We start from the raw sequence: 25,897 nt of genomic DNA, 5'->3' as shown, positions 1-25,897 counted from the left end.
TTTAATGGCTTTTATTGCTGCTTGTGTAAATTAGAATGTAATGTGGACGTTGAGCACTGTATGGGAAGTGCACTGTTGCCTCAAGTTATTGTGTTGGATTTTATTTTTGTACTTATTTGCAGTTTGACAGCGTTAAGGGTTTATTTTTTTTTTGTACATTTTGTTTGCACCACCTCGTTTTGCAGATGACCATTGGAAGGTTTCCAGCCTCCTCTCTGTGCAGTGTTTGCAAGTCTACATTATTTATACATTGTAAACTTATTTTGTGGATGTTTGCATGAATGTTAGACTAGGGCAGATAATCTTTTTATTTATGCTGTAAAAATCTCCTTCACCTACCGCTGTCCATATTTAGCCCGTTAGCGACGCTTTATACCATGGCTACTCAAATCTTGCTCCGGTAGAGTCAGTGTTAGCAGAAGGCGCTGAAATCGCATGCAGCCGATTCAGTTTTGAGTGATGTTGATTGAACCAATTTGCTTTTGTTTCTTAGAGGTGGTACTGAAGGATTGCGGTACTCCACACTGCTAGTTGGGTGGGTCAGCTTGCCCCCAGTCTGTGAGCACACAGATGAGGGTTTCTGCAGTATCACTCCACATTAGGTAACAAAAACCAACACCCCAATAAAGGCCAAGTCTGAACTAAGCATAGTCAATCTCGCCAGTGCATTTTGTTATTCAGACTTTTAAGTATTTGCTTAAATGTGTCACTCCAGCTCCAGGAGCACTGCTGTTAATTACTTTCAAAGGGTTAGGCCTCTGTAGTCAGTCATGTCAGCTGAAGAGTGGGTTTTTCTGGGTGTTTCTACTTTGTCTTGAATGAGAATACATGGGAAACAATCTTTAGCTCATGCTTGGATTTTTCTGTTCCTGTTAACACTACCAGTTTGCGTTGGGCACTGTTCAAAGAAAAGAAAAACCTTCAGAAATGTTTTTGAAAATAAAGACTTCACCATGAATTCTGCCTGTGGTCTATCTTATTTGTTTAGCATATTTTACAGTTGTGACCATTGTGTGTACAACAGCATCAGTTTCTTTTTCAGAAATGCAAGAGGGTGACATTTTAATAATATACAAATGAACATTCTGCAGTTTCTAAGGGAAATTCCAGATGCATAAGCATGTGTTTTAAAAATGGAGGAACACAATTTCAGAGTTGGAACAATGCAAAACTGGGAAAAAAAAACCCCCAGACAGCGTATTTGAGAAATGGGCTGTTTAATTAATAGGATATAGCTTTAAAATAAACTGTTCATTCGGCCTCTCCACTCTCTGTCAGTCCTTCCAGTCATGATGGTGTACCCAAGTGTACAGCTAACCAGCCCAAGCAGAACGCAGGTGCTTAGAATCTTCAATGATGGTCTCTTTAGGGTTAGTGGAACTGGGCATATTCTGCTTTTTCGAGAAATGTGTAGTATTTAATATGCTGTAGTATGATGGAAACTTTGGATACGAGGGAATGAATTTAGTCGTCCAGGAAGAAGTAGTTTCCGCTCTTCTTCTGCTCCACATCCTGCAACACAGAAACGGGGGAGGATGGGGCCAAGTTCACACACTGCTAATACTGTAGAAAAAAACACCAAAGCAATTATACAGCCTTTTACCGCTAACCATTATGTTACAGACGCTCTTCCTCAGAGTGACATATATAGGTTACAATTTTTACATGTTGCCCATGTATACAGCTACATATCTGATGAGGCAACTCTGGGTTAAGTATCTTACCTAAGGGTACAGCAGCAGTGCCCCAGCAGGGAATCGAACCAGCAAGCTTTCAGTTACAAGCCCTGTTCCTTACAATGCCACCCCTGCCACCAGGCACAACGGATTTAAGCCTGAACAAGGTAGTGGGAACACATCTTACCTTGATGGAGTTCATCTTGTTGATTCTTGGTCGGAAATTGTTTGGGTCTCTTCTGAAAGTGATCTCCAGTTGCGCTAGGAACTTGTTCATCCCAGCTAGCAGCGTCTGTGGCCTGAACCACGGAGGAGAAACGACATGCGATTAAAAACACCACTCTGGGGCACGTGGGATGTACTCAGCCATGCTGAATACACTGTATAAAGACCATGTGTTAACCCCCTCTGACTTACGTGTTGGCAGCTGTGCTCTTTGAAGGAATGCCATCGAACACAATGACACGGTCCGCCAGGTAGGTCGCCATGATGAAATCGTGCTCAACCACAAAGGCAGTCTTCTTGGCGTGGAGGATGAATCTGCAATAATGCACAGCACAAAACATGAATTAAAAACCAACTATACTTTCAACAGTACCAGCTGCATGTAAAGGAAAACATTTAAGATAATCCACAGCATGTTAGAGAAGATATTTAAGTACAGTATATACGAATATGCATTATATATGACTTTGAACAAAATGTGTCTAATAAATATTAGTGCTAAAGTAAGCACATAATTTACAAGTGATAAATGGGGAAGAAAAGCTGAAAATTCACAACTTGGAGTCATACGGGGGGGGGGGGGGGGGGGGGGGGGGGGGGGGGGAATTTTATTGGGGGGCTTTGCAATATTACTACTAGTGCAAATTCTATCAGTAATACTAACATTGTAGTTAACTGAGTATTTACTTTGTATCGAATGGTGCATAAACATATCATAGGAAACTATCCAATGTGTCAAAATGACTAAAACAAAAACAACACCTTCCTAAAGAAGCAGCTCGTTTTATTTACCGTTTTATGACCCTGGCAGCCATCAGACGCTGCTCGGAGTCCAGGTAGGCGGAGGGCTCATCGATCAGGTAGACGTCGGCAGGCTTGCCCAGACAGAGAGCCAGGGCCACTCTTTGCAGCTCTCCTCCAGACAGGTTCTGGACCTGCGGCGGGCAGAGACGACCGGGGGATTACCAACCCTGCTCACCTCCCAGCCCCGCGTCACCTCCACTCTCACTCAACAGCCACAACTACAGAAGGAAAGGGAGGAAACGGCTGCACGGCCGGGCTAGAGGGCCGAAAGTGCGGCCCAATTACTGCTGTGTGGCTCTACCCTTTGTAAGTCTCAGCCTCTACTGAGGCAAGCTCATCACGGCTCTGCGAGACTCGGCGGTATTCCAGGCCGGCTGTCGGAGCGCGTATGGGTGGGAAACTCACGTCCTGGTCGATGATGCTCTCGATCTGCATGGGCTTCATGACGTCAGTGATGAACTGGGGGTGGGTGTACGCGTCGCGAATCTTCTCGTGCAGCAATGCTCGCACGCTTCCCTGAACGCATGCGAGGAAACGTTATTCACGACATGGGAGCAACGGCGAACAAATGAAGTCATGTGACAGTCGAATTAGATCTGAAGGATCTGAATCGAATTAGATCCATCGAACTGCAGGTGTGGGATGTACCTTGAATTTGGGGCTGATCTTCTGTGGCTTGTAACTGACGTTCAGGACAGGCACCTCCCCTGAGGAAGATGGGAAAATTCAGTTTCAAAATTCAAAAATCAGTTTCAAAAGGTTTGCTACATGTGAAAAAATTTCAGCTCTTTTTTTTTTTCAAATTCTAATCATTATTCTGTAAACGTGAGTTCTGTGTGCTTTGCTCTCAAGTGTCATAAAGCTGGAGTGGCTCTCAGTGTACTGTGACAAAAGGGTTTTCAAGGAAAGGAAAACAACAACAACAACAACGACGACCAGCTCATGGTCAGGTAATCCAATTGTAAACAGTATAAGCTGCCCTTCACCATAGAAACACACAGAACACTGGTATTAAATAAATGGTGTGCAGGTTTCTGCAAGCAAGCTGAGCGAAGAAACAAATTACCTCCTTCATCGGGTTTAAGGCGGCCTGCCAGCATTCTGATGAACGTAGTTTTGCCAGTTCCTAAAAAAGGTAAAAATCACTTTTGCATTAAGGTTGGCTGATGTTAAATGAAAGAAAAAAAGTCACAACTCCCATATTACTGGTAGAATCCACTTCAAACATTTTCCTTTGAGGAAGTGGTAACCTGAGGACTTACAGTATGGTGAATAACTAACTGACATTAAAGACCTCAAATACCAAACTCATAGACAGAAACAACAGAAGAAATCAACATTGTCCTACCCAAAGTAGTAGCTACACAAAACTGAGCTGCTAAACTGGCTCTGGGATGGAAATAACATTTGAAACAGTACTGTCCTTCACCCTCTCACAGACTGACTGAGCAGCTGTTGCGGAAAAAAAAAACTTTCACCACTAGAGGAGATCACAGATGCAACTTGTTCAGGGCTGGTACTGATAAATTTTCAGTGTTAAAAAGTAACAATTCAGTATAGGACACTCTATGAAATACAGAGTAACCTCTGGGCAAAGTGTAAGAATCAGCCACACAGTGATGAATACAGCCTTTTAGATCCTAAGATCTGCTCACCAAACCACAAAAGGTCAAGGGTTCTGATGAGGATTCCTGATTATTTCACAATGTACTCAGATCTATAACAGAATTAACGACACACGACCACAGCAGGCTAGCAATTTTCAGCCACCGTGGAATGCCTTCAGGGTCTATGATGAAATTGTATGAGTGAGATGCTCATTAGACAGGGCAGGGGTTCAATTTATGACTGATTTACTAATAGACAATGACATCAATGATGCAATGAAATAATGTCAATTTGGAACAAAGTAGTAACAAAACAGACATCACAAACATAGCTCCCCCAGTGTGGGGCAGCTACTATACTGTCTACAGGTAAACATCCTTACATGATCTGTGAAGGAACTATATTCCTTTGATCCTTTGAGCACGCACATGTAGGTATAACATCTACCTGTCCGCAAGCAGTGTGGAAACATTTGTGGTGGTAACTGAAAGACAACAGGTGGGCACATTCTCGCCGTGCTCAAAGCCAACTGAGGACACATTTTCACCGAAGAAGAAAAACTTGCAAAACCAAATGCCTATATCCGCGCGCGGAATGCAGGATCAATACGCGCATTCAAGAGCACCACGTGGCTCTTATGGCAGCGGCATAAGGAGCGCTTTGTTTTTCTTTCCGCAGTCTGTCCCAATTCCTCGCTGCGAGCCGGTCACGGCGACTTTAAGAATCCAATCCTAAGGTCAAATGTACGATGAGAATGAATTCCGAGGCTTAAGCCCATTCTCAAAAGTTACACTGAGAATTCTGAGCGCAGGCCCGCCTCTTCTTTTTCCTACGTTCTACTCACAATTCCTAAACTACCAATGCATCTAACCCCTGCAGAGTATACCGGTGTATCTGTCCCACATACAGTGTACCAGGGCATCTAACTCCCAGAAGGAACAGCAGTGTATCTGACTCTCGAACACAGTAAGAGTGTATCCTGCTCCCAGAGAGAATACTAGTGTATATAACTCCCAGAAGGTGCACCCAGTTGCTCAGTTCCTGTCCAAGCTGCCATAGTAGTTACCGTTCTCCCCCAGCATGACCATGATCTCAGAGTCTGTGAACTCTCCCTCCACGATCTCCAGCTCGAAGTCCCCCATGGCCTTCTTCATGTGGGGGTACTGGTACCGGCACATCTTCTTGATCTCCTCCTCGTTGGCTGTCTCGGCCACCTTGAACACCAGCGACGCCTCCCTGAAGCGCAGGTTCTCCGTGGGCACGTAACCGTCCAGGAAGATGTTAATACCTAAGAATCATAGAGTGCTTCGTCCGTACTTTTCAATGCAGACAGTTTCACAGCGTAGCTAAATAATCGTGCCTGAAAACGGAATACCCGTTTAGCTTCACAGACGAAACAGACAAAAAAAAAAAAATCAAGTGACCAAAATCAAAGTGATCAAAAAATTTAATTTGTTATAAACACCAAGCTACTTTATGGCAGACCACAAACAGTATAAAAGCCCCTAAGCCTGGTCTGACACTGCTGCTCATTGAACTTCAATGGATCCACTTATGATCCTTCTGTGCTAGAAGTCGCCCTGGATAAGAGCCTATGTGGGGAAAAAAAATGTAACGCAACATAAAAAATAAAGAAACAAAAATGACAAAGCAAGGAATAAAACACTACCTTCCCGGACGCTGAAAGGCATGGTGACCACTCCGTACGCACTGGGAACTCCATACAGACAGCAGATGAAGTCAGACAGGTAGTCCAGCACACTCAGGTCGTGTTCGACAACAATGATGTACCTGTGAGAGTCAAACAAAAAAAGGGGGCTTGAAGAAAAGGTAACCCGAGGTAAGTAGGTAAGGTAAGGTAACTCAAGTACGGCTTCACAGGAGGCCGGGTTGGGCGGCGTGGGGGGGGAGAGCGCACCTGTCTGGGGTGATGAGGGAGCGAATGGTGATAGCAGCCTTCAAGCGCTGCTTCACATCCAAGTAACTGGACGGCTCGTCAAACATGAAGCTGCAACGACAGGGAGAGTGTCCTGAGAGAGCTGCTCGGTAGGCAAACGCAGGGGAGGGGCATCAAGGGGAAGGAAAACGCGGGGGAAAGTGACCGCACGCCATCTGGCGGACGCGTTTATTCCCGTCGCCGGGCGCTTCGTTTTCGGCCCGGGCGACGGCGGGGCGCGGCGACTCACATGTCTGCTCTTTGGATGCACACCACAGCACAGGCGAAGCGCTGCAGCTCCCCTCCTGATAGGTCCTCCACGTTCCTGTCCCTGAGATGGGTCAGATCTGCCCCGGGAGAAAGCGGTGTTTACCGAGGTGTGTGTGCGGCCCCACAGAGACACAAACCGCAGCCCTACACTGTGGGAACGAACTAGGGGGAATTCAAACAACCCTCTTGTATGTTGCCCTGTCTGTCCAGAGAAACAAAAACTACACCCGATGAAAGAAAAAAAATTAATATGCTGACTTGTTTGAGAAAGATATCTATTTTAGGGCAGACTTGTCTGAGAACACACATTGAGAACTAACTGTAATGAATATTTGGCATTAGAATCCCTCAAAATCAACAAGCCCCAGAGAAGTATAATGCGCAGGCCAAAAAAATGTTTGCAATGTTGCTGTGTCAGCTGTCTATGAGGATGGTAGCCATGATGATAAACCTGTATTTTCAAGTCGGCTGTATCACAGAACGTACCAAGCTGCTCACAAACAATGTCCTCTGTTTTGGTGTCATCTTTCCGGCTCAAGATGGATCCCACTGACCCCTAGTGGCAGAACAGAGGAAATACGATTACCTGACAGCAAACTGGTCCAAGACATATACAGGGGTTTCTCAGCCATGGTTCTGAAGCGCACCAAAAATGCTACTACTAAATAAGTGGGCTGTTAACTGTTATTTTAATATTTTTTCAATGCTCCTATCTCAAAAACGTAGTACACAGAACGCCTGTAAGTGTAATGTTGTAGCAATGACGTAAAAGATGCTAATTTCTGTATCACACAAAGGTCTTGCCCATCATTTAGAGACTCATTATCACTAACCTTGACCGTCTTGGGGATCTGGTCCACATACTGGGGCTTCACGATAGCCTTCAGATCATCCTCCAGGATCTTGGTAAAGTAGTTTTGCAGCTCAGAACCCCGGAAGTAGGTGAGAATCTCCTGCCAGTCAGGAGGCGCCTGGCCACAGGAAGGGTTTACAGCCGTCAGACATTTAATTACGACACAGGCTCTTGATTATACACTACCTGGCTCAATGCTACAGTTTAAAACCAGCAACACCGTTCTTTAAAAACAGCTGCGATACCACTTGGCTTGCTGAACAGAACAAACGCTGTGTTTTGCGTTCCCAGAGTCAGCACGCTGCTCCGTGTCCGACTCCTTCGGCGAGACTCACGTCATACTTCCCCAGGTTTGGTTTCTGTTTTCCCGCCAGGATTTTCAAGGCCGTTGATTTGCCGATGCCGTTGGTGCCAACCAGCCCGAGAACCTCGCCAGGTCTTGGAATGGGAAGCCTGGAGCACATAGTGGCAGAGTAAACCTGGGGCTTAGAAGGAGCTCGGGGTTGTCAGCTAGGAGTGCACTACATGCTTTCCAAGTAATGACTCACAAAAGTCTCAGGGGGCAAATTAACCAGCTTGTAAGACAGCTATGCAAGACATATTAAAACCTTCCACATACAGTTTTCTGTTCCCTACTAGACTTTCTCCTTCTAAAGGCACTGTTGATACAGTCCACTAACATTTGCCCTTTTGGTAAGGTAAAGACTACAAAGACAAATTTGAGCCTAGTCAAGCACATGGGGACTCTCTCAAGTTTACGTGGTGGCCCCTTCTGGTCAGAAACATGCATTACAGTGAAACAAATCATGTACAGCAAGAACATATAAAGACTTTTTTTTAATTTATGACATTCTAGGATATAGGTGACATTTTGACATTTTTCAAAAAGCCTAACTGGGCCCTCTGGTGTATATATAGGCAGGAAAAAACCCTACACACTGCTGTTATTTGCACAAACAGTACTAAATTAAGATATGAAGCTATACTGAATTTCCACACAATTACAAGGTGCAAGCTAAGACCACTGAGTAGACATATAGAAGCTATTGTGAACTATTATACGGCATTCATTTCATACAGTATTAATCTGTGAAACGGATGATAAATATTGCAGTTTTTTCTTTACATATGGCAATATTCAGAACACTGGACCTATCCTAACGTACCGATGCAGCTTGAAGGAGTTGGCGCAGTATCTGTGCGTTGTCTCTTTCTCCAGGTTGCTTGGCAGATTGACAATAGACAGAGCCCCAAAGGGGCATTTCTGAAAATCATTTAGACAGATGTAAAACATTAACAATTTATCTGCGTTCATGCTTTTGTGAGTTGCTCCTCAAGCAATTATGCATATATGATGAGAGCGCAGGTGCTACCGACAGTTATGCTTTACTTGACAGAACAAAACATTTTGAAACATTTAAGTTCCGTTTGATCCGTAACCGCAAGCCTTGAGAGAAAATTTAGGTGGAAAATTTACCTTGATGCAGATTCCACATCCGATGCAGAGAGATTCAGAGATCCACACAATTTTGCTTTGTGATGTGACTTCTATGCAAAGCTTACCTAAAGAGAGAGCAAATGTGTGTGAGGACACTGCCCTGCCATAGCTGCAAGTGAAACTCCATGTCAGACATCTTTATGAAGCAAGTGAATACAAAAGGCCAGATATTAGACATTTTACAGACAAAAACAAAATCTTGTTAGCTGAAACCACAATTCTATAAAATCAGACATCAAAAGGGTTTACAATAATTATCTTATGTAAGATTGCAGTCTGGAAGATGCAAACTAAGCCTCTGGTTCACTTGGTCTGAGGAGCAGTTCACTTGGTCTGAGGACAGGAAAAGCCACAGATAAACAGCATTTTGCCCATCAACTCTCTCAAAGCCTCAGCGATGTGACGTGAAGTATATTAATAAAATGTCTGCTTTCAGTAAGGAGTAATTTTCGTTTGCGGTTATGATTAATCTGCTGTCTTCCTTTAGCCTCATCTTAAGACCGGGTCTCAGTTGATAGACTATTGTTCTTACCCATCCGAACCACTGGGCAGCTCTTCTTGCACTCTTGACGGCATTTCTTGGGTTTGCACTTGTCATGGTTCACAATTGCGATTCTGGTCGGTTTCTCTGACATTATAGCAGCCTTTTCTCAATCCCTGGCAGAACAGATGCTGTTTCCCCGAAAGGAGGAAGGCCACGCCACACTAAAAACAGATAACAGTATTATCAGCCGGAGTCTGGGGTACGTTATTCGCCTAAACTGCAAATGCTACACACAGAAGCCACCTTATTTAGTTAAGCTGTACATTTAAGATATTGCACCAGGACCAGCGTAGCCTTAAATATCAGCTACTCTAGGTTATTTGTACTCGGTTAGCATTGTGTATTTGTTCGTGTTACATTCAACCCAAATTCATTCTGTGTTGCTGAAGCACAGTTATTTGCGCAGAGCAGAATATTGCGCAAAATCGATATCTGTTATTTGGCTGTCAGTGGATTGGAAGTCAGTGGGTTCACTTCGACATTGTTTTGGGTCACAATGAACAGCAGCTACTCTAACGTTAGCTGACATGGCTAGCAAATAAAGAAAATACAGGAACAGGAAAGCATTCCTACGGGAAATCTACAAACAGGTAGTTAGATCCCTAAATATAACATCCTGTAATACCGCAAATGTTTGCTTGCTTGGCGGAATGCTAACACGCCACACTACTGCCATTTTGAAACAAAGGTAAAATTCTCATCCTTACTATAAAATCCGGTTAATAAAAATGACATTTGGCAATCCGTTGTCCACAATTTGCCACAACGCTCACAGTGAACAATTAGCTAGCTTGACGAAGAGGATGGCCTGGCAACTTGGAAACAGATGTCGTTTAACTCGGCCACCTTGTTAGCTAGAACTGCCATTCTCTGCTTTGGAGAAAATGTGCGGCTGACAGAGCTGTTGTATTTAGTCATTAGCCTAACTTCCCCAGGCAGCTACATGCCACGGTAACGCCAGCCAGTTAGGTTATTTGAATATGTAACAATTAACGTTGTCCACCACATTAGCACTGTAACACGTAAAACAAAGCATGTGATCAGCTAGCCACTAACTAACCTAACCGTGTCTGGGTAACGACAACTAACTCGCTCTTTCAAACTAGCTCACAGAATTAAATCTTAAACCTACGGAAGTACGTAAGCGAAACCATGAGACAGAAGGCTGACTGGCTAAATGTAGATGTAACCAACTAGCTGGCTAATCAATCTACAACTGGTTAAAATGAAGGCGGCGCAAGGCTGCCATTAGCAACGGAGCTAACGAGCTTGTCGGCTAGCTAGCCAGGAGCATCGTGTGATGACGCGGTTTCCATTTGCTGGGACCAAGTCACCTCGCTCTTCAGGACACGCTCGCTGACATCATGAAATTGAATCCGTAACTACATGTCAATGGTAACCAGCCAACACGTTCATATATGTAACCGAAAAAACCTCGACTGCCTACACATGACAAATGACCGCATCAAAAAGGCCGAAAAGGCCTCAGAACTAGCAAATAATTCCGTGCGCAACTAGCAAGCTAACTCCACACGCATGGGGGCCGATCAAATCAAGTCTCACACCAAAACGTGAACCAATTAAGTAGCTAATAGAGGCGACTTGCCGACAAACATCAACTTACCCCCCAACTGCCTGGCTGTTGTCTTCCTCTCTCAGATAGATGAACACGAAATACCAACGTTATTTGCGGCTTCTCACTCTCCTCTTTTTCACAACGTGTGCGCCAGGAGAGAGAAGCCGGGAAGGAAAGATGGCGCGCCCGATCGTATTCTCTGATGCGTCCGAAGCGCCACTCCCGCCACGTCATCAGGAGGCGACGAAGCCGAGAGACCGGAGTGTGGGAGATTCGAAGAAGTGGAGGCGCCTTGTTCGCTAAATCAAACTCGGCTAACTTCGGCTACGTAACAGATACAATTTAGGCAGCTTTTAGCTAGCTAGTTAGTTAAGAATGCGTCATTATAGCTTGCTAGATTAGCTGTATCAAAACCTCAAACGTCACTGATAGCAGAGACCATACAGGTATTTTTTTACCACTGATGTTTATGCATGTGTATCTTTAGCCTTATTTTACAGAGGGATGCACAAATGCTCTTAAGCTTGCTGTCAGGCTGATCAGCTACCTGTGTTTACGTTTTGGTTTTCATCTAATTAGCTAGATTGCATGACGAGTTAGTTAGTGGTAATTCGACCGGCAACTAAACAGTGAACGCGGTAAATGTAATTTGAATGAGCAATCTAGCCGGTTGCTACAGACACCGATTCACTGAAACGCGGGGCATAACTGCTACTAACTAACTAGCTAACCAAATAGACAGCCTGACTCACTGATGTTATCTGTCTACTACATCTGGAAAAGTAGCCGTGTCATGGCACGCAAGATAGCTCCATAGAGAGACAACAAGATAGCTAGTCTTTCATTAATTTGGTGTGTAGCTAAGCAGATGAAACTTTTTAGCTCAACGCTTCATGACATTGTGTTTGGCTAGTTAGCTAAATAGCTATCCCACTAACCGATCTAACTAACTGTTAGTTAGCGAGCGTAAACGAGCCGTGTACTTGAGCTTTCATGTGGAAGAATTGAGCAAAGAGGGTTGTCACAAAGTTGGCTTTAGCGCGAATTTTAGGTACAGGTGAAGTTTTTGACATAATCATGTTGTGTTGTCTTGTAACGGCATGACATGTTAAATACCCAGTTATTTTTGTTATGTGATGACATTGTAAATAAAAATTAAAGTCTGAGCGAACCCCTTTCTGCTTAGAGGTACGACCCTTTAGTGTAACCAGCTGTACAACTGTATAGCTAAGCCCTTCATCAACTAGCTACCTAATTAAACGCAATTAATTAGCAAGCAGTTAGCTCTCAAGCGATGGGATAGGTCCTTCAAAACATGCACATTCTCTAGCGTTCGTGCTGCTAACCCATGGGCAAGTTGTTAAGAAACTTATAAGAACAGACAAGATACAGCACATCAAACTTTAAAACTCGATACTACAATTTGTTGAACCCTGTAATGCAAAGGCATTTATATAGGTAAGTAGAAGAGCAGCAAAGTAAACCTAATTGCAGTTTAATTGCCTTTCCATAACACATCAGACAATGAAACGTGTAAGAAGGTTGAGATTGACAACATTTTTCATTGTGGTGTCATAACATTTTTACTTTTCCTTGAAAATCTACATGTGTGGTTCTGCTTATGAATTCACTGGATAATAATTATAAATGTACCACAACAAACTTTAAAGCCTTACATTTCAGGTATCTCAATTCATGGTGGACAGCACCCTCTAATTCTGTGATCCTGTTTTCCAGATTATTACATGTTGCCTTTTGGCTGTGTAACCATTCAATGAATGTTGAACAATGTGGTTTGCACCATTTTTTCCCAAACATGTTGTGTTGAAATGTGATCTGTGTGTGACTGCAATAGACTTGGGGTACGGTCAGAAGCAGCACTACTGTAGGTAGCTACTTTGCTGAGCTGACGCAGCGGTTTTCATTGATCACTCATGTGAGTCCATTATGTGGGTGGGGGGTAGGGGGGACCATCCATTGAACAGCCCTGCTGGGACAAAAGTGACCTGTATAACCTCATGCGCTCAGCATTATCAATCAATGAAATTCTCATAACTTTTGCTTGTCAAGTGCACTTTTTGTTTAAAAAAGAAATCAAAGTTATTTAGTTTGTGGAATTGAAACGTGCAGCCTTTTTTTCTGCTGGTACTGCGATTTGACCCCTGAACTTATATTCATGATTACAGTAGTATTTGCTGGTGATTTAATGTCAAAATACATCAAACCAAAAATGGACGCAGTTAGAAATACCTAGGTATAAATGCTGTCTGTTTTGTCTTCAGGGAATCAAGATTTTCACAACCTTTGAGACTTGTGTCTCTTGGCTTTTTGTATGTCAAGTACGACTGGCTGCATTTGATTCATTTATTGCCAGTAGAGTTTATTCTTGCAAGAGCGTGGCTGAGAGTAAGTTTAAAAATGTGATACTTGTCATGTGTTAAAAAAAAAAATGTAGGGACATTTCAGTGAAGATGGCCACTGCAAGCAAGACCCCTCCTGGTGCCGACCCAAAGCAGCTGGAGCGCACGGGCACCGTGCGGGAGATCGGGTCTCAGGCAGTGTGGTCCCTGTCTTCCTGCAAGCCCGGTGAGAGGCCGTCGTCCCGGGACCCAGCACATGGGCGTTTGGGCTTAGCCTGACCTCCTCACATCATGCGCCAGTTGTACCAATTTGCTTTCCACATGCTACACTCATACAGCATGCTAGATGTCTGATTGGTTATCATCTTGTCGGTCAAACGTGCCTCTGTGCAAGGTCAGGGAAAGAAAGAAAAGGTTGAAATTTAGCCTTTGTGAATGGACTGTAACTCCAAAAATTCATCCTGTCATGTGTGAGCAATGCCCAACAACTGAACCTTGACAGTCTGATATGATTTTATCGGTCAAGGTGAAATAGGCTGACCTTTTTTAGACTGAGAAGTAATTTAGCCAGTATCCAATACTTATACAATGCTATGGATTCCTCCACAGGTTTTGGGGTGGACCAGCTGAGAGACGACAACCTGGAGACCTACTGGCAGTCAGATGGCTCGCAGCCGCACCTTGTCAACATTCAGTTCAGGTAGAGGAAACGGAACCGTGAGCGTTAGTCACGATGTGTCACTGCATGTAATGTTTTCAGCATGGGTCAAACTAACCAGGCCTTTGGGGGTAGCCGTGAATGAACTGGACTGGCAGGATCAGTGTTTCTTAAAAAAATGTCATTAAACCTTGAAAAGGAGACTGGAGAATAGGTCTAAGTGCTCATGTTGTGTTTCCGATTAAATTAACCATGCCTTCTTGATTAGCATGCATGTATATGAGCAGAGCTAAATGTTTTGCATTGCACAAACTGTACTTTGATATCTGACACAGCTTTGTTTTGAAAAGAAACTGAACATTTAGATTTTGTTTTGATCACATTGTCACCTGTATTAATGTGGCTTAATAAATGAGTTATATTTATTTATGGTTCAGATGGGACAAGAACCCCACCCATACTTCTAGTACTGCAGGATGTTTAATCACATGTTCTGTGATTCTTTTACTTACAGAAGAAAAACAACTGTGAAGATGCTCTGCATTTATGCGGATTACAAGTCGGACGAGAGCTACACACCCAGCAAGATTTCTGTTCGAGTGGGAAACAACTTTCATAACTTACAGGAAATCCGAGTAAGTATATAGCATATGATTACATGTTTTTTTATATGAGGGGGCGGCAGTGGTTCAAGAGATAGAGCAGTCGCCTGGGGATTGGAAGGTCTCTGGTTCGAATCTGGCTCATCCTGGCAGAGTGTCGAAGTGTCCTTGAGCAAGACACTGAACCCCCAACAGCTCCCAGTGGCCAGTTGGTAAGCCTTAATAGCTGCCTCTGCCACTGGTAGGTAGATGTGAGGCATATAACTGTAAAGTGCTTTGAGTACTCAAATGAGTAGAAAAGCGCTATATAAATGCAGTCCATTTACATTTCCATTTAGTGCAGCCAAGTGAGCTTATAGTTTCAGCACTCAGCAGTAACGTTGCATTTATTTTTACTAAACGGAAAGGGATTAAACATTGCTCCAGTGCTTGTAGATGCATGTTGTTTGAAAGGAGCGAATTGTTGTACACTAGAGGTCAGCATTGCTTCAGTCTGGAAATATTTGCGCCCAGTCCTGGATCAGTGTCAGTTTAGCACCACGCTCGTTGCGCTCGCTGGTGGTCAGTATTGCTTCACCAAGTAAAGCTAATGCGAGCATGCTGCGTGGAGCGTTGTGCGGGTCAGCACGTCTCCTTCCCTATTGTGAAACAGAAATGTCAGCAGCTCCTCAAGGATGTATTTATAGTGAGAGATGTTGCCGGCCTCATCAGGTTCATTCCAGTTCCAGCTCACAGTAGCTTCTACAGTCGAAGACATAGGTAGTTTCATTTTGTCTGGAGCTCTTATAAATTTTGGGAAAAATATTAAATACTTGGATCGCATTGTCGCACATTCAGCACTTAATCAGACTAATAAAATCTGCACTGAAGTATATCTTTTGAAGAAAAATTTTTTTGAACAGATTTCATGTAGTGACACATTCAGACCGGGCTCATTCCAGGCTTGTGTTTTATGGTCGCGGTCAGGTTAGTTTTGGGGTTTTGGGTTTGTTCTTCACATTTATGTTTGACTTGTGGTTGAGGTTAGGTTTGGCCTGTGAATGGTGTATGAGCTCTTGTGGCTTTTGAATTTACTTTGGGCAAATTATTTAATACAAGAAGGCCCCTTTTGATAACGTGCGCTGATCTTTTCCAAACCTGACATCTGCATTGTCCGTAGCCAGCAAACCGACACTGAAGGGCCACATCCTGCATCCCCACTTCTAAGAAGAGGTGATAACGTAAATTGCAGCAACATTCTTCAGGGCTAATTTGGAAATATTTTCTTCAGTGTAGAGGCTCCAATGTAATCTGTTTGTGATTAAGACTGCACTATCTATTTTAAGTAAATTGAGATAAGTACTGGACTTGAATTCATATTTCCAAACAATTCGATAAGGGCAGATGTAAACAAAACGATATCTGCATTGTTGCTGAAAAGAATACACTATTTTTAAGCATGAGGAAAACATCCAAGCTAAACAAATGTTGTTGCTGCACACTGCAACAAAATTAAAAAGTAACATGAAGTCAGTTTACTATAAATAAATGGTGTGAGTTTCACTACAGCACGGCCGAGGTGTGCAACGGTGCACACGTTCGGCCTCTGCTTTCAGAGGTGTGAAGTGAACCTACTTTGTGTGGTCCCAGCTAAGGCCTCTAAGGGGTAGGGCTGAAGACAGCGCTCAGTATGGTTCATCTGATTATCAGCCACTGTTTGCTACCTTTTCATGTTGTCGTTTATTTTCACTCTCCGAAGTCATGAAACTCCTGTGTAATTACTACACATTAGGTCTAAGGTGTACGTGGGTTTGTGCCCTCAGACAGTGAAGCTGAGATAAAGTCTTCCATTGGAAGTACATAGCATTTATATATCCGCCTTGTAAGGCCTGATTTGTTGATTTACGTGCATTTGTATATCCAGCGAAACGGTCTCATTTTTAAATGCTTCAAAAATCAACTCCTTTCAGCAATCAGAGATTGGGCTACATGAAAAATGGTCATTGCGAGGTGGACTGCCGATTTTTTCAGAGTTGTGCCCTGAAGCACACGGTATTTTGCTTTAGTAATCAGCGTTTCCTTTTTTCCACATAAAAGCTGTGCTTCGTTGCTTTCCATTTGAAAGGCCTCGGCCCTGTTGCCCAGCACACCGCGTCTCTGCGACGTGGTCACGGCCTTGGCTCCCGGGCCCCCGGGGGCTGAGTGATGTGATCGGGCAGGCTGCGGGCCCGCTCCGAAAAGGAGCCCCAGGCCGCCCCGCTGCCGGGGTCGCAGGCACCTGAGCTGGCACGGCGCGCCCGGAGCCTTGGGGGTGGGGTTGTGGTAGGGGGAGTGGGGGGTGAAGGGGTGTTTGGGGGGAGAGCAGAGCCAGGCCCCGCGCTGTGCCACAGCTGTTCCGCCCCACTCCACAACACTCCCACTGTTCCATCTCCAACATGCCACTAATTAAAACTGCGCCCGGTGACAGCCGGCCTGTCCCTGCACACCCCCCCACCCCCCCCCCCCCCTCCCCCAGATGCCACCCCTGCACATTTGTACTGAGGTATTGGCCTGCCTCTTTGTGAAGTGAATTTACTGCTTTCGCCCTTCTCCTCATTGATTTAATCTTCCTGTAATTGATTCCTTCTCTGCAGGTTTTTTTTTTCTCCCTCGGCTATTGAGAACAGCTTGGGGAATTAAGCGCAGGGTAGTGGTGAACTCTGCCAGAAACACAAATACCCATTGAGCCGCAATTGTAGATGCCGTTACCCTCATTAAAACATGTTAGCTATAGGCTCTTAAGGTCGAAAACAAAATGGATTTGACCGCAAACTTGGAGCGAAATAAAGTGCTCGTGAAATGCTCTTGTTTTTTTTTTTTTTCGCCTTATTTCTCTGCCCTGCTACAGTTTGGATGTGCTGGGTCTTTGCGACTGCAGTTCCATAATTGATTTTTTTTTTTTTTGCCAAGGCAGCGATGACTTCAGCTCACATCCATCTCCTTACTTCTGCACAAAAGAATAATGAATTGTGTTGCGTTCCAAGAACAAGGCACTTCCGAACTTCTCCAAAACCGGTGATTAAGTGATTTTTTGGAGTGGCATTCCGTTATAGATTAGCCTAAAAATCTTTTCCTGCTCTGCAGGGATAATCCTGGCGTAGGAGCACTCGGTGCGAGGAGAGGAAGGACTCAATGATTCAGATGGGCTGTACTGTATCCAGCTTAGATTGTGTACACTTCGGGCACGATTATGAGTAAGTGTTTTTGCGTGCGTGTATGTATGTGCGCGTGCGTGTGTGTGTGTGTGGATCGTTTTGTATTTACAGTGAGAATAGGGACATATCTGAGAGAAAAGTCGAGGCCCGTGCTGTGAGGGGAGCTCGGAGGGGTAGCCCTCCTGACACGAGGGCCAGTACATGTGTGTTCAGTCACAGGGCACTCTGGCCCCTCTCTACACGGAGGGGGTCTCCCCTGGTGCTGCACCGCTACCTGGAATGTGCTCTCTGAGAGTTTATAAGCAGCTTGAAGTCTTGTATAGAAATGTTAACATGAGCTTTTCAGGAGGATTTAGCTTTCCTTTTTTTTTTTTTTTTAATGATGTTCTCAGACTCTACCACTCTACCTACCACATAGCCATTTTTTTACGGCGGTAACTTTATAAATATTAATGAATATTTAGATAGCCCGGTTTAAAACAAAATAAAGAAAGGCCCGGGGCGGAATATGTATAGAACGTGGCGGGTGAGTTGTGCGATTTGCGCGGCGTGATGCGGCTTCGCGGAGGACAGGGTGACCCCGCGGAGAAGGAAACCGATATCAGCCGAGGTGACGTCGCTGACGTAACCCGAGTGAAACGGAGGCTGCGAGGAGGATATTAAGCACGGGAAGGGGAGCAAGTTGGGCTGATCAGTGAGTCACGCGTCGTCAGATGAATTCAGCCATTGTTTGACGTGGCCCCCCGAACTCGTTATTTCTGAAGCGGCGCGGAGCTTGAGATCGACAGCAGATCGGCCTGCTGACAAGATTTACGTTTTTTTACGCCGTGACACAACAGGCCGCGAGTGACGCGTTCCCGCGTGGGGAAGGGGGCATTTATTATTTCGGTTCATTCGCGGAAACACTTGTGATTTTTTTTTTTTTTTAAATGGCTGCGTGTCAAAGGGAAGCCCAGTCAGGAATAATGTAGATTAGCAGCGGAAAGCCCTCCCGATCGCCGAGGAAGAATGGACGGTTTATTTCACCTTGAGTGAAAAGGACAGTACGGGGAGCGCGGGCTTTAGTGGTTTTTACAGTTCACTGCATGTGTTTGAAAGCTGTTCTCTCCACAACGTGGGTGGCAGGCTCTGCTACCCTCTCCCATATTGTAGTTGGCTCCTCGCGTTCGCCAGAGTCATCCCTCAGCCGCTCGGAAAATGTTAATATTGTTTTATAATGAAAGGCGAGACCTGTGCTGAATTCCCAAGCAGGCGAGGAAGAGGTCGTAATTGCAGACTTCCAAATTAGATTTACATATTTATTGTTTTCTTTCTCGTTGCCCTTCTCGAGGATCCTTGTGTCCCCCCAGTTCTATTTCTGCCCACCGCGCATCGAGTAAACCGAAGAAAATAAAATAACAAGCACAACTGAAAAAAAAAAAAAAAAAAAAACTTTCCACTTTAGCGTGATCCCCCCCGCCACCCCCCCTCCCTGTTGCCCTTTATTTGTAGTGCAGCGCTTGGCATTAAGTCTCATAATTTTTTGGTAAATAAACCCGTTTCTGGTAAGAATTACACACAGCTTAGTGTGAGGTCCTTTTATAAAAGGGGTCTGGAACCTTTTATCTGAAATGTTTTCTATTTGTCCTTGTGTAAGAAACTTTTGACTGCTTTGAAAGAAAGAAACCAGGTTTCTCTCGTTTCTCGGGATGAATTGGGAATTTTTTTGCGGCATTGTGGTAGGAGTTATTTGAAAAAACCTGATGTGTTTTTTTTTCTTGATTTTTTTTTTTTTTGCCTTTGTTCTCTTCTGCGCAGTAAGTAGTTCCAGGTTTCCCTTCGTGTGTGTGTGTGTGTGTGTGTGTGTGTGTGTGTGAGAGAGAGAGAGAGAGAGAGAGAGAGAGAGAGAGTGAGTGAGAGGGTGGTGTGGGGCTCTATGTGACACCTGCTGAGGGGATGAATGGGGTCAGTGGTGGGTCTACAGCAGCTGCCAGTTCCCACTGCAGCCACCGCCTCCTGGTGCCAGATCTGGCCCCGCACTGAGGGGAGAACGTCTACAAACACGCACATACACGCGCACAAACACACGCACACACACACACACACACACACACACACACAAACGCACGCACACAGGCACACACACATATACGCACACACATACATGGACATATACTCGCACAGGCTCCACAGAAGCTGATCAGATACTCAAAACTTGCGATTGTTGCTTGATATTAATATTTTTATGTTAATCTAATGTTGAGTTATTGGTATGCAATGTTATATAGTCATATTATTGATTGTGCTTGCATCTGTGTATTCTCTTTGGACTGCACATCATCTTAATGCCAGCGTAATCTGCATGGATCTGTGAGCAGTCAGGTTGATCTTTAGTTGTTTGACCTAGCCAGGCTAGCACTGCCTGCAGACAGGCTTGTACATACACTCATGTTTAACTCATGGTTACTGTTCAGTTAGTCAAGGAAATAGGTAAGGTCATTGTAAAAGGGTTGTGGGTAAACGATTGGCTGGAACTGTCTGGAGGGTCAGTGTTGGTATTAGTTCTTCCCATGTGCATTCATCACTGCCAAACACACTGCTGAACGTTTGGATACGTATAAATGCACACACAAACACACTCACGCAGTGGCCTTTGTGGCACCATCGCATACAGAGATTTGCCTCTGCCTCTGACTGACGCGAGCCCCGTCGGCTCCGATGGACGCACATGACGTGCGGTCAGCGTTGTTTCTGCCCAATCAGATGCCACACGCGTGATGTGCGGTCGATGTGGCCTGTGACCTCTGACCTGTGACCTCTCCCCCCCCCCCCCCCCACACCCCCTGCAGCAGCTGGAGATGGTGGAGCCCAGCGGCTGGATCCACATCCCCCTGCTGGACCTGGTCAACAGCCCCATCCGCACCTTCATGATCCAGATCGCCGTGCTGGCCAACCACCAGAACGGGCGCGACACGCACATGCGCCAGATCAAGGTCTACACGCCCGTGGAGGAGAGCTCCATCGGCAAGTTCCCCCGCTGCACCACCGTGGACTTCATGATGTACCGCACCATCAGATGACGCCCGGGCCGGCTCTGAGCTCGCCGCCCTCCCGCTGCCGAACGCGCGTCCACTTCGTTTGTGCCGGACCCGCTCCGTGACCGATGAAATTAGAAGGGGAGACTGACGCCGAGGACGCGGTCCTCCCACGTGCCTGCATTTATCTCCGCTGTAAAACCGGCCTTCATTTTAACGAGCTGTTTTCTGTGTGACTGGATTAAATGTGTTCTGAACTCTGTTCCTTCGGTTTCTTGTGTTCCTTCCAAACTGGGAAAACTCGTGCAGCTAGGACTCGTGGTCACGGAGCCGCGGATGAGGTTCAAATCTCCTTCCTTTGTCTGTCCACCAGAGGTCAGCATTTTACTAAGAAAATATTTACTTATTTTGGTCTCGTACTGTGTAATTACTCAGTTGAAGGAAATGATGAGAGTGTAAGTCCGCTGCAGGTTTGGGTTAGCCAGAATAAGGTGACTCATTTCAGGTTACTGCACTGTGCTTCAATACTGATGTCTTTGGTGTTCATATGGTTTCATATGTGTTGCACCTCTAAAATCCCAGTATAGAAGATTTTTTTTTAATACTGAGTAATGAGTTCAGAATTGTCTATACTATTCTTATGATTGAATAATATTTACTGTTTAGAAAGCGAGGTGCAAGATGGTTCAATGCAACTGTGTTACAGGTGCAAGGAGTTCCATCCTCGCCTCCTTTTGAGAACACACACATAGCCTAACATGGTGTTCATGACTCAGTTCTGCTCTGGGACACTGATCCTTTATATTATCTGGATGGGCTGGTGGTGGGCAGGGATACAGTTAAGTCATTCAATTGACAAAGATCACAATCACTCCAAAGCCAAGAAAACGTGTCAGTTCTCTGCTTAAAACTGTCTTGGTTTTGTGTGAGGAAATCTGTGGCATGAAAATGAAATTTTATATTAAATTTGAAATTTATAAACAATATTGAGGCCTTATTACTATTACTGTAATATAGTAATGACACGTCCCTGTTTCTTTGCTGCCTCTGTGGCCCATTGGCTGTCATCTAGCCAATCCACAGCCAGAAGGAAGCCATGCTGGTGACTCTGAGAGTTGAGTAACAACTTTCAAAGGGAGAAGCGGAGCATTGAAACACATCCCAGCTCTGAATAAAAAACAGCTACTTGAGACAATGCAGCATAATAAATATGTCTCGAGTGCCAGACTGTTTCTTCAGATGAGTCCTCTGCTAGTCAATAAAAACAAATTAAAGTAACGTGCGAAGGCGCGCTGTGATCCAGGCAGTCGCTGGGACGCGGCCGACACTGAGCGGAGCGTCTCTGTGGCTTATTCCAAAGAACCGCTCCGCCGCATCTCTATGAAAACCATGTGGCCCCGCACTGAGAGAGAGAGCGATATTAATCTGATTAGGAGCGCGCGGCGCGGCGGGGAGGGGTGTTGGGGGGGGGGGGGGGAGGCGAGGGCGCGGGGGCGATCCCAACGCGCCGGGCTGAACCTGCTCCCTAAACCGCACGCCGTTCCACTAGGCTTCAGCGCGGGGGTATCGATGTCACTCTAAGCCTCAGCGTAAATCTGCCAAAATCCCATCCCTGGCTGCGCTGGAGTTTTTAAACAAGTGGGGGGGGGAAAAAAAACGTCCCGCGGAAGAACAGGATCGCTTCCTGGAGGGTTGCCGTCGCACTAGTGGCCGTCCGTGCAGACGTGCGCGAAGCCCCAGTCCCCCCCTCCGGGAGCAGTCCTGCTGGACCTGTCCAGACATTTCGTCTGACCCGAGTTCACCACAGAGCTGCAGAGCCACGGTGTGGCGCAGTAAGTGATGAGGCAACCACAGATTCAGGTCCTGGTGGCTTGCGGGTTTGAACCCCAAGACAAGGTCCTGCAGACCATGATTCCCCGCCGCTTCAGTGAATCCCATCAGCGTGTGCAATATAATATTGGTAGCATTGTGTGTGACCCCGAGTAAGGGTGTATGCTAAGCCAATAAGTGATGTACAATGCAGACCATCCGAAGGCCTCCGTGGCCACAGTGCTCATTCCACAACCAGTAGACACACATGTGGGAGAGAGGTGGGTGTGAGAGGCCTGTGCTTTTCCAAAGCATTTGAGTACAATTATTCAGAGTGAAAAAATGGAGTTACGTAAATACTTAACTCAGAATGAATGTTTCCCCTTGTCTGCATGTTTTATGTCACATTAAAAGAGCTGTAACGCTGGTCAACTGCAAGAAATTTTCAGCAATTTGCAGTTCTGACCAGTAAGCATTATAAAGCACATTCTTCTATTCCAAGCTAATCAAAGTGGCATATTTGGATGCATTTAGTTGGAATTGAAGCAATCTTTGTTGCTGTTTTAGTTTAGTTAATTTGTAAATCAATTACACAGATAATAGTGGCAAAAGCTGACATGATAATTTAAATTATCCTTCCTCCCCTCCCTGAATGTCAGGTCAGACATATCTTTTCAAAGACAGACTGAGGTTTCTTAACAGAGAAAAGCCATGGTGTTTGGCTAAAACTGGTGTTGCAGGCCACAACCTACCTATCCACATCCAGCAATCTGCAGTCAGGTAGACACCAGGAGGAGGAGACATTACATCCCATCTACCCTCACTTTCTTGCAACTAAATTATCAGCAAAAGATGGAGCACTGCTGCTCTCAGTGAAGCATGTAGAGAGAAAAGTCATAACACACTGCCAGCGTGCAGAAATGAAGCAAGTGTTATTATATCGTACCTCCCTATGTTGTAACCATGCATGGAAAGCCTAGGAAATTCTCAAGGAACACTCTTGTGTTTTCGGTGTTGTTTGTCCTGGGAAGGGTTTTGCGCAGAGCTTTCTTGACCTTTAGTCTGAGCTGGATGTTGACCCTTTTCCAATAAAGATGAGTCATTCCATCCCCTCCGAGGGGCGAGGTGTCACCAGGAAGTGAATTGCGCTACGTGTGCAGAGGTTATTCGTGCGGGCCGGGAGGTGTGTGGCTGACCCGGGAGGTGACCCCAGAAATCCAGCTCTTGAGACGGCCCGACCTCTCGCCACGGAGGGGGTCAGAGGTGAGTTTTCTCCCCGTGGGGGCGTCAGCACACGTGCGGCTCCTCGGCCGCGGCGCTCCCCTCTTCTCACCTGGGAATTTGGAAGACGAACTGGCCCCTCTTGTGCCCGTGCGCGGCTGCGTCTCCGAGCAGCGACGCTGCCGTCACGCGGGTGGGGCGTGACGAGGCTGCTGAGCCGGGCTGTTGCGTGCGTCAGACTCGTCTCCCACAAGGCCACGGTGCGTGCTTGCTTTGACTTTTTTTCCCTCAATCGTTCAGCTTGTTTGCGCAGTTTGCCATTTACGGATGTGACTGGAGGAAGCGTCTTTTAGCGTGCCTCGCTCACAAACTGATATAGTCATTCTTTTGGTAGCGATTGGCAGAACCTTTCCTCTAGGTTGCACAAATCCCAGCCAACCAGTCACGACCCCTGAATGGTTCCTGGTCAGTTCCTGTTAATATTTGTACATATGATTCACCAAAGATGAACATTGTATTCTTTGACTGATTACTGCAGTGACCCTAATTAAGTTTGTAAGACTATATTCCTCAAAACTGTCCTGTTATCCCAAAACTTGGCCCGGTTTTGTATTCTGGGCTTCATTTCAACTGAACTCTGACATTTAACAATTATTGGCTATCCGTTCTTCATGACAAAACATGTTTCTGTGTGAGTTTATTCTATAGTTCTATTGGTTTGAGTCCCTTCAAAAGATTAGCATTACAATCAAGTATTAAACTTTTTATTAAGAGTATTAACTTGTTCAGTGCAGTTTAGAAAAAGTAATTAAACAATTAGCACATTTCTTTCACAAAGTCATGGTAGATTAAAATTAGAGACATTACCTACAGAACAATATTCAGTTAAAAGCTCAGTCAATTCTGATTAATGTGATTGCAGAAGGAATGAAAACCAGCATACAGAATTGTCCACAGAATGAGGTCTGAGAAATACTGAATTCATTGAGTAAATAGCCCAAAAACAGGAGGGTACACATACTCATGTTACACCATCAGTCTGACGATTAGACTCTAATCTCATCTTTGAGACATCTGCGTGCTGCTATTACATAAGTTTATTGTGACTGTGATATCCATTAAAAGGCAGAAGCTCCTATGGTTAAACCAGTGAAAATTCCCAAATTGCTCTTGTCAGGTCATTAGCGTTGAGCGGGTGCCCAGAGCTACAGCAAGAGCAACAGTTTCTCCACATGTTCGTGCTGTTCTGACAGCAGGGTCTTCACAGTCTGCAAATGCAGTCACATTCACACCATATATATTTTCAACACTTAGGGAGGTGCCAAAGAGTGTCTCTGTATGCCTGTAGAAAAAAATAAAATAAACTGCATATCATTTGCAATGACAAACTCTCAATGCAGCTTTAATTTTTTCTTTCTCTGCAATTACCACATAATAACTCACTGCAAAGTCTTCATCTGAAGATAATTCAGATTCTTCTGATTTGAACTTAAGTTTTTTGCCATGCACAAAGGGAAGTGAATCCCATTCAGAGTTACAGATGGACAGGACTCCTGATTTTAAATGTGCTTTTCACACAGGTGATGATTGAGGGTTGGACCAAAAGGCAACAGAATTTATTCATCTAAGTCACTACATTAGCTTAACAGACGGTCTTATCCATAGCAACTTACGTAGCTTACAATTTTTACATGTTATCCATTTATACGGCTAGATATTTATTGAGGCAATTCAGGTTAAGTACCTTGCCCAAGGGCATGACAGTCACAACCCACCTGGGAATTGAACCGGCAGCCTTCGGGTTACGAGCACTGCTCTTAACCACTAAACCACAGGTCCAAGACCTTTATTTGAACCATTTCTATTCTAACAAATACGTGAATCCATGTACAGCACTGGATTTTGGGGTTGCCTGGTCAAATCATTTGCAACACGTTGTTAGAAAGCAATCGTTCGTTTCCTCAGCAACCGCGAGGGAGACGACACAGATGGCTGAGAATCTCTGGATATGAAGTCAGCCGAGTCACCACACCGTAGACCAGGTTAAATGCGGTCAGGTCCAGACACAGG

The 25,897-nt window shown here is 45.0% G+C and overlaps 2 protein-coding genes across 3 annotated transcripts; one reads left to right on the top strand and one right to left on the bottom strand.

Annotated features, from left to right (window-relative positions):
• Positions 1 to 1,215: 1,215 nt before the first annotated feature.
• On the bottom strand, positions 1,216 to 11,177 carry abce1 (ATP-binding cassette, sub-family E (OABP), member 1). The gene is made up of 18 exons (XM_036551313.1): positions 11,039 to 11,177; positions 9,403 to 9,575; positions 8,850 to 8,935; positions 8,539 to 8,636; positions 7,708 to 7,825; positions 7,353 to 7,490; positions 7,006 to 7,075; positions 6,500 to 6,596; positions 6,232 to 6,321; positions 5,983 to 6,104; positions 5,380 to 5,601; positions 3,772 to 3,831; positions 3,354 to 3,412; positions 3,111 to 3,221; positions 2,694 to 2,836; positions 2,094 to 2,216; positions 1,864 to 1,975; positions 1,216 to 1,512 (listed from the first exon to the last, which is right to left on the bottom strand). The coding sequence occupies exons 2-18, from the start codon at positions 9,503 to 9,505 to the stop codon at positions 1,465 to 1,467; spliced, it is 1,800 nt and encodes a 599-aa protein (XP_036407206.1). The 5' UTR covers positions 9,506 to 9,575; positions 11,039 to 11,177; the 3' UTR covers positions 1,216 to 1,464.
• An 86-nt stretch (positions 11,178 to 11,263) lies between these two features.
• anapc10 (anaphase promoting complex subunit 10) lies at positions 11,264 to 20,998 on the top strand. Of its 2 annotated transcripts, none has more exons than XM_036551493.1 (5): positions 11,264 to 11,436; positions 13,446 to 13,576; positions 13,960 to 14,050; positions 14,523 to 14,643; positions 20,612 to 20,998. In XM_036551493.1, the coding sequence occupies exons 2-5, from the start codon at positions 13,462 to 13,464 to the stop codon at positions 20,840 to 20,842; spliced, it is 558 nt and encodes a 185-aa protein (XP_036407386.1). In that variant the 5' UTR covers positions 11,264 to 11,436; positions 13,446 to 13,461; the 3' UTR covers positions 20,843 to 20,998. The 2 variants fall into 2 exon arrangements, with proteins under 2 accessions (XP_036407386.1, XP_036407385.1); XM_036551492.1 differs by lacking the exon at positions 11,264 to 11,436 and adding an exon at positions 12,300 to 12,448.
• The last annotated feature ends 4,899 nt before the right edge of the window (positions 20,999 to 25,897 follow it).

The sequence above is a fragment of the Megalops cyprinoides genome, chromosome 18 (assembly GCF_013368585.1).
Source record: "Megalops cyprinoides isolate fMegCyp1 chromosome 18, fMegCyp1.pri, whole genome shotgun sequence".
NCBI classification, from domain to species: Eukaryota; Metazoa; Chordata; class Actinopteri; order Elopiformes; family Megalopidae; genus Megalops; species Megalops cyprinoides.
This window is presented reverse-complemented; position numbering and strand designations above follow the sequence as displayed.